At 35.5% G+C, this 9,263-nt stretch overlaps 1 protein-coding gene across 1 annotated transcript in view; it reads right to left on the bottom strand.

Moving 5' to 3' along the window:
* Positions 1-322: 322 nt before the first annotated feature.
* Positions 323-9,263, bottom strand: part of SLC26A7 (solute carrier family 26 member 7) — a 131,023-nt gene continuing 122,082 nt past the window's right edge. Inside the window, exons 15-18 of the mRNA XM_011384815.2 lie at positions 6,456-6,556; positions 2,423-2,477; positions 2,222-2,325; positions 323-1,196 (exon numbers count right to left, since the gene is read on the bottom strand). Coding sequence (XP_011383117.1) covers positions 1,161-1,196; positions 2,222-2,325; positions 2,423-2,477; positions 6,456-6,556 — 296 coding nt within the window. The 3' untranslated portion in view covers positions 323-1,160. The remainder of the gene's footprint in view (positions 1,197-2,221; positions 2,326-2,422; positions 2,478-6,455; positions 6,557-9,263) is intronic.

Below are 9,263 nucleotides of genomic sequence, written 5' to 3'. Positions count from 1 at the left end.
TTGAGAGTGAATTTCTTAATAGGTAAATCAAGTTGCTAGATAAAAAGTATTAACCAATGTAATTGTATATGATTTAAAATATATGTACAAGCATGAAAAGAATAATTTATACAGGTCAGCCTTGTCTATGGTGTTTGTCAATTACACTGTTGGTGGGTTTATAATTACATATCCGAACTCTCTTGTAACAAAAGAAAAACAAACATATATAAACATAGAGAGATAAATATATTGTATTGACTATCTCTCTGAAATAGAAAAGTCTCAAACTACTGTAGTTAATCTTATATCAGAATAGTATAAAGCTATTCTAATGGTGGTATTTTCTTATCGAAAAATCGTGTTTGTGAAAAAATATAAAATGTATAACTTCCTCATCCTCTAGCTCCAAAAAATTAAGCTGAAAACAGAGACTTTCATGGGGTGGGGATGTGGAGATTAGGGCTATCAGTTCTGAAGGTTCTAAGCATTTCCAATATTCACAGTAAAACAGACTAATGTCAAGAACTTGGTTTCATTGGGATACCAGATATCTTGAAAACATTTCTGAAAACTTCCATGCATGGAAATATATGGAGAGCAATGACTCTTAGTTTGTCATGTATTTTTGTTTGAATTATTTTTTGTGACTTTCATATCATATTATATAAAATAACATTTAACTTATTGATGTTTAATGGCTTTGTTATTTGGTAAGGGAAAATGTCACATTTGCCCTTGTATTAGTTACAGATGATTCTGAATTTTTACAAATGGCTTGCAAATGTTCTAAATCCCTTCTGACAAAGTGTTTCTCAGTCTTACAAATTAACTTACTACAAAACTGAAATAAAACAACACAAAATACTCTGGTAAAAGCAAATAAATTTATGTTTAAGCTTTCAGTATGCTAAAACTAATGCATATCAATTTTTGTGAAATGACTATACAATAACCTACTATGAATCTGTTTACTAACAAAAATTAGAAAAAAAATTGTTAGCAAATCTTGACCAGAGGCTCTATGATTAAGTCACATCATATTTGTTGTAGTAGAAGTCATCAATAGATTTAAGCAAAAAAAATAATAATAATAATAATAAAAGGTTGTTCAAAATGCTAGAGTATGTCCTCTTCAGGGCAGTTGCTAAAGACAAGAGCTGCACCATGGCAAAACGGTCTCAGACTTCACTCTGGTCATTGAGTTTGCTCAAATTCTGAAATAGAAGAGAACAAAATAAACACATGCTATTGACTCAACTCTTAAGTCAGTACCACAGTTGAAGAAAAGAAGTAACTGAAGCAAGCTTACAGACAAGCTAAGAAAACATATTCCAAGAGACCTCAGAATATAGCAGTTTAAAGCTCCAAGTCCAAAATCAGAGTGCTGACTTTGAAACCAGCTCTACCACTTACAAATGGTATAACTTCTCTGGGCCTCAATTTCCTCATTTCTAAAAATGGATTAAATAATAGTATCTATCTCCTAAGGTTGTGGGAAATTTAGTGAATTAATATGGGTAAAGCTCTTAGTGTATTGCTAGAACATTATGGGCATTCAAAAAATGTTATGTCATAATGGTAATAATGATAGTAATAGTAGTGTTATTATTTTATAAATACATACAGTTCTGATGGAATGTAATAGGGATGACTCTGGGAAGCACCAAATGCTGTTCTAGGGATGAGGAAAGGCAAAATGATTTAAGATCAAAGAAAAATTACAGGAATTCAAAGTTCTAGGAACAATGCTAAAGCTAATCACAAAGCCCAGTATGTGGAAGATAACTGACACTTCGGATCATGTGAGTGCTGGGCTTTGCAAATAGTATTCCTAAAGATGGCAATATGAGTTTAGAGTCAAAGGTATCAGAACAGAAAAAAGCTAGAGGGCTATATTTAGAGTTTTTGCATTTGACAGAAGTAGATTCAAATTCCCAGGATAGTGAATCCTGAAAGAAGCATTAATTTTATAAGCAAGCAGTTTATACTTAATAGGTGATCACCAAATCCTCTAAACTGTAATATTGTTGGCAGATCCAAATTATTAATAATTTTACAATGTTTGTAACTGATTCAAAAAAAATGGAAACATTATTTGTAGCAGAAGGCTCTAAGGGTGGAAATTTTAATAGTTTTTAGATGCCACTGGGGTAATAGGCTAATATTTTTAATATGCAAATCCCTTGATTTTACATTCTAATTTTTCTTATAACTCTTGCAGCTAGCATAATCGTCTTACCTTATTTGAATGGATGTTACCTATTGCAGCAGATACCGATTCAAAAAAAATTGGTTTCTCTGAGTCTAGGTTTCCACAGTACTTCATTGCTTTTATCAAGGAAGCTACAAAAAAGCACATGTGGTGTGAGATGCATAGCAGCAGAAAGATTATGTTGAATTGCCTAAGATTAATGTTAGCCGAGGACATGTTCTTCCTCACCTGTGCAATGGGTTAATGATACATCCACACTCCTGCTGATACAGTCTATGTAAGCCTGGAAGGATTAAAATAGCATATCCACAATTAATGCATGATATAAGGTGAGCTTCAGAAGAATTTCTTGTAAAAAGAGCCAACGTTTATGATATCAGACCACTAGAGGGAGGCATTGCTATACAGTCAGGCATATTCTTCAACCTTCTAAGAGACCATTTTAACACAGATGAATGCAGCCGGGCATTCACCTTTTACGCAATAAGTTTGGCTGCTTACATTTTCCATTTCATTCAATAAAATTAAAAACATCACCTTTTCTTCCCTATGAGAATTACATAAAATCGTTCTCAATCACCTTTTATTGTAAGTCAAAGACCCATTTGTGGAAGTGATAAAAACTGCTGACTGCCAATTTTACAATTTGGGTATATTCATAGACTCTCTAAATTCCATCCATGAATGGTGAGTGGAGAGCCTCACTATAATCAAAGCCAAGTTTGACTGCCCAATTTCCATTTTTAAAGGTTCTTCAAGATAAGACACCCTAAATAATTTGCTTGCCATACTGTAGAGTCTTACCTCATTTATGTCTAAGAAAATCTTGAGTAAGAACAAGGCCTTGATCTTAAATTCACCCAGACCAAAGTCAGCCCAGAAAACACATTGCAAGTAATTCTGGAAGTTTTAGTAACTGGAGGATGGATTTTTTTTTATATAATAGTGATACATGTTACATATAAAATGTAAAAAGCTGCATTTCTAAGAATATGCATGGTGCATCCAAAACTTTCTCTTATATTCTTCCAGCAGTAAGCAGTTATTTTTATGTTAAAAGAATTGTAGAATAAGAGATGAGCAAGAATAAACAAGCAAACAAATAAACAAATAAATGATACATGAACTGAGCCTTGGCCATTGAATAAACGATTCTTGTTTTTATAAGTTAAAATGATTAATTCAAGGTGACCTGTCAGTGTTTGACTTTTTCTTAGGCTCAGTGAAGTACAAACACATTGCTATGGGTGGTTTGTGTTTACTGATAAACAATCTGCAGTTCACTGACCTTGCTAGTGTTCTAAGTACAAGAATAAATAGAAGTCACTCCATTTCCTTCAACCTATAACTCCTAGGAGAATGTTCTATGTACTAAAGTAACTAAGAAAATAATCCAGGAAGTGTTATTAAGAAGCAGGAAGACATGCAAGGCTGAAGAGACTCTGTGGCTCTTTACTCTGGACTCTCTTTCAGGATGGCTGCAACTAAGACATAGTATTAGTTGCAATGATATTATTTGAATTTTAAGAAATACTTTGTGCAAAATAAAAAAAAAGAAAATGTTTACTTCTACAAACTTTATGTGTTTTTATGTAATACATTATTTCTAAGCTTCACAACAATTTGATGAAGTGGGTATTTCTACTTCCAGTTTACAGAAAAGCAAACAAATACTCAAGTCCAAGTCATAGAACTAGTTGTATAGCTAATATTTGGGCCCTAATATTTGACTGTCTTTAAATTAAGCCTATGTCCTTAGTATACATCATAATTTACTATAATCATGATAAAATCAAATAGTAATACAATAATTAAAAAGGATAAACTAATACAAAACTGCTGGTTTTGTGTATACAGATGAAAGACATCAGGCCAAGGGCAAATGGCCAACATAAAAATAAAAGGCATCAGTTGATTTATTCCACCATTCCATTGTGTATTTGAAAAACATTAAGATGAACTTTAAAAAGCTCTTTTACATCAGACCCAGTACCTGGATTATTTGGATTCCTCTGAATTTTCAACCTTAGGTTATAAATTCAGTGGAAATAGGTAATTATTTTGTCCTCTTTACAAACTGTAAGTTTTAGAATTGCAATATCTAGAGAGGACAGTTAATAAATATTAGAGTATATTCAGAAATACATTTAAAATACAATTTAAAATAAGTACATACTGGCATTTCCCAGTGAAAGAACATCCTGGTCTACCGTTTCTCAAAATACGATCCTTGAATCATATGCCTCAGAATCGCCTATGGTTGTCTAAAATTAAGATTTCTGGGCCAGAACCAGGATTCAGAAGATTGCATTTTAAATGAACACCCCACATTATACTTATGTACAGAAATTTAACAGCACTCCCCTAGACCTTGACAACACAGAGTAAATAAAAATGCCAAGCACAAGAAGCCCTCCGATAAAGAGGGACTGCCTATCTACAGTCCAGGTAGAGATGCAAGAAAAGTGTTCAAGTTGAACCCTATGCTAAATTGTGTAGTTTTTATAGTGAACAATAAGAAAATAAAGGCATATAACATGGGGAAAAGAGTGATTTACAAAAAAATAGCAACTAGATTTAAGGCCTAAGATATTTAAATTCAATTGTTTTGCATAATTTATTTGTTTTTTGAATATCTACTAATACTGAAACAAAATCACCTCTCATTTTTACAAAATGGATAAACTGAGATCCAGACTGGCTAGCTGATTTCGCCAGCACCTCACAGCTAGTATGGTATTGCTGAGACTACATTCTCATATTGTCACATTTTAAGCAGCTTCCCCACCACCTATCCCACCTGTCTTCATAGGAAAGCCATGTTAAAGTTCATCTTTGTCCTCTCTTGAGTTTGAAAGGTTGGATATTTTAATTTTAAAATATAAATATATAGAGACACAGTTATGCAACACCACAAGTAAATCAAAATCTACAGTGTGAAACCTTTTAAAGACTACTGGTCTTAACTGTTTAAAAGTCAATATCCTATCTCTACTTCTGGCCCTGATAAGTAAATAATACAAGACTATCCCACCCTCCATACATAAATAGACAACTAAACAAAAATATACAAACAACTGTTTTCAGACAATGGGAACAGGCAACACATGACTCAGTTCCCTGAGAGAACGAAAACAAAGGAGGTGAGTTCTCCAATCATCCCAGCTTTCTGTGGCAAAGCAGGTTCTTGGCCACTGCAGCATGATAAGGAGGCATCCATGCAAAATGCAGCTGCTTCACTGAGCTGAGCAGAAAGAACCGGAGTTCAGCAAGGATTGGGTGGGTGAAATTTGTGGGAGTAATGGAAAAGAGGGAGATATGCAGAAAAAGATCTTCCGAAATGTTCATAGGTTTTGATTAAGTTTATGGCTCAATACAAAGCCACACACAGGGGAGACTGAATGATGCCAGGATAAGAGAAACCCTTGAGAGCAAACACCAGAAGATAAGGTGAGCTGAGCTCCATGCAACAGAAGCTGGTGGAGGATTGATGACAGCTGAGGAATAGATGTCCGCAAGATCTTCCCTGAAATTTAGGGTATTGAAGTAGAGGACAAATGGAAATAAGAAAGGGGTACATTCTTTGTTGATTTAGTACTTACTCAAAAAAAAAAAAAGAGGAAAAATTTCAGAAGTATCTGAGTTTTCCTTGAATTGGCAAAATTAGGAGTTCTTCCATCTGTGGAAATGAGGCCTTGCAAGCTATGTCAGTTTTAAAGAAAGAAAACTTTATCTTTTTCATACCAAGATTGTGGAGATCCCATGGAGATCACGGGGAAGAGAAGTAAGTACCATCATCCAACAGAATGGAGAAAAGCTCATTCAGTGGGCACTGTTTTCAGAAACCAGAAATGGTATTGGGTCAAACTATACCCAGGAATTATGTGAGAGAGAACATCCTGCCACCACCAAGGCCACTTGCTCATGAAGGGGACTTTTCTTTTTCTTTCTATAAGCCTTAAGTTGATTGCCCAGTATATGCTATGCTCACTATAGTCTATATTCCATTCTCTGATTATCTCATGTGAATACCCTCACCTCTGGCCCCCACACAGACACATATCTAGAAGCCTGATGGAATCTCCTGAAAAGAATTCTACAGTAGTGGAAGGCATAAAGTTCTATGTCTTTTGGAGAGAATGAGTGAGATGAATATTGAAACAAGCAGGGTCAAGGCTTTGGAGCTGAGAGAGTAGCTGGTGAAAAATATATTACTGAAGAGAAGGGAAGGAATCAGTCCAAACACAACCTGTTTAAATACCTCGACAAGCATGGAGACTCCAGAATAGTCAAAAAAGGTCAATCCACTGCAATCCAGGATTATATTACACTTCTCATTTGAGCAGGGCTGTGAAATGTCTTCTGTAGGAGGAACATAGACTTAAGTTATGGAGAATGCTTACGAATTTCTGCTGCAGACTTCGTTGAACAATAGTGGCCTCATGTTCAAAACACTAATGTCAAATACTTTTTAATATTTACACTTTCAGTTAATTATTAATTATTTTTAAACTCTTCAGTTTTTTATTATTCAAATATTATTTCAGGGAACTATTACATAACTCAGAGAAGAAGATGAGATAGGTTAATTACTGGTATCATTTCACGGGTAGACAAACTAAAGCTCAGCAAGTTTAGATAATTTTAAAAGGATAATTGGCAAGTTAGTGCCAAAAAAACTGGAATCATCCTCTAGACATTCTGCATAGTGCTCTTTCTTTTACAATATCACGTTGTTTCCTTCACAGATATGTCTTGAGGTAGAGTCCTGTTTTGTGGTGCCTGGAGCTTATATGATTTTGGAGTCATGCTTTATCATTGCTAGAGCTTGTCTCTTGGTCTTGGAAAGGATCTGTGTGAGGGGTCTTGAATATTAAGCTGCACTTGGTACATGGTAAATCTGCTTCTGAAAGTACCTGATGGGAAAAATTATTATTTTTTTACTTAAGAGTTCATGATCTCTTTTTTAATGATGTCCTCAGTACCAGTCTTTCCTTGCATGAAATGACATATTTCTAAACAGTAACAGACCATGTCTGAGGTCTCTGAGTGATGAGGCTCTCACAGCTGATATAGTAGTTTAAGTTTTCCCCACTGTTAGTAGGTAAAGTCAATTAAATAAACTCCAATTGATTAATTATTTGCAAAATTATCTGAAAAATGTTCTTAATTAGAAAATTTTTTCCACTTAAAATGCCCATGGTTTTCTTCTATAGAGGCTATAGCAAAGTGGGAATATGGTTGTTTCTCAATTAGCATTGAAGGGAAGTATAAGCAAAATTGCATATTTTTTAAAATTGCTGCTTACAGGGAGGAAAAAAAACAGTTTGGGATGGTTTTGATTAAATAAAGACTTAAACCACTGACTTAAACCACTGACATATGCAATTTTTCTTAAAATAGACCTTAAAATGACAATGATGACACAATTTGATATCAAAATTAGTCAAGTCCTTTTTATCCATCTCCTTCAACAGTTCTGTTAACAAAAGATGTATCTTTTATAACATAGTGCATATTTCAAAATAAACAACAATCTAAAATTCATAGCCCAAAAATTAGGAGAAAACGTTTATATTTGATCCCCATAAAATAAAAATTAAAAAAATTACAGGAAGAAAAACAATGGCATAGATGATAGAGGCTTTGTTCATTCCTCTTGCAACCAAATCAAATTTGGGACAGAAACAGAGCAAACGGTAAGGAAAGTTGCCTGGAATCTAGATGAACAGAAGCACTACAACTAGAGAGAGAATTAATCAACCTACGAATGTAGAAGATGAGGCGGGGGCGAAGACATGAGGCTGCTCAGTCCTGAGCAGCTGAGGGGGACAAAGGCTGTGTCAGCAGCAGCTGCAGATGCCTTTTAAAGAGGCTGTGTCCGCAACCAGGCTCTTGCGGTGATGGACCTGTTTGCTCTGGGTCGGTGGCTCGGGGAACACCACGGACTTACAGGAGTATAATGAGTTGTTGGAGAAAGGGCCAGAATGAGGATCTCTCTAGGAGAGAAGTGCCAACAGTATCCATTTTCCCTCTCTTGAGCCCTCCCCACTCCCAGCGTGCAGACACAATACTAACATAGCTGAGACATCATCAAACTGGATGACAGAGGTCGTTTTGCCCAGAGGAATCCCTGAAACTCGACCTTCACCAACTCGCGGCCCCACCCAAGCCACATCCAGATGTGTCCTCGGAGATTCTGGTGCTCCTTAATAAGCAGTGCCAAGACTCACAATGGTAGCTGCTGGTCTTGGTTTCTGGCATGACCTCTTGAAGCAACTATAAGCACAGCATCTGTGGGTTACTTGTTGAATCTTAACAGGTGGTCCCAGAGAGGCATGGGGCTAAACTTGGTCTGCAGCTGGCTCCCTCTCAGGATTGTGCCTCTGGACACCTAATACACAAAGCTGTACTAATAAGACAGGGAGACTTAGGAGCTTTGCTCCCTACATGGAAACAGACACAAAAAGACAGTCAAAATGGGAAGACAAAGAAGAAACCATTTGAGAGAATAGAACAGAGACCCAGGAATAATGGAGTTAAGCAATCTAAGAGATGCAGAGTTCAAAACACTGGCTCTAAAGATGCTCAATGAACTAAGGGAGAGTGTAGATGAATTCAGTGAGAACTTTAACAAAGTTAAAAAAGATAAAAATGGAAATGGAAATTATAAGAGGGAACCAGTAAGAAATAAAGAACACATTATCTGGGATGAAGAGTATATTAGACAAAATCAACAGAGTGGATAAAAAAAGAGGCTCAAACCACCGATATAGAGAATTGGGAAGCCAAGGACGCTCAATTAGAATGGCAAGTAAAAAGAAGACAAGACTATAATAATAATTTAAGGAGCCTATGGGAAACCATTAAATGTAAAAATATCCATGTCATAGGGGTACCTGAAGGAAAATAAGAAGTCGAAGAGCTATTTAAAGAAATAATGGTGGAAAACTTCTCTCATCTGGTGAAGGAAATAGACATACAAGCCCAAAAAGCACAGAGAGTCCCAAAAAAGATGAACCTAAAGAGAATCACACAAAGACACATTATAATTAAAATGCCAAAGGCT

Source organism: Pteropus vampyrus, unplaced genomic scaffold (genome assembly GCF_000151845.1).
Source record: "Pteropus vampyrus isolate Shadow unplaced genomic scaffold, Pvam_2.0 Scaffold627, whole genome shotgun sequence".
NCBI lineage: Eukaryota > Metazoa > Chordata > Mammalia > Chiroptera > Pteropodidae > Pteropus > Pteropus vampyrus.
The sequence above is the reverse complement of the archived record's forward strand: the minus strand, read 5'-3'. Positions and strand labels throughout refer to the sequence as shown.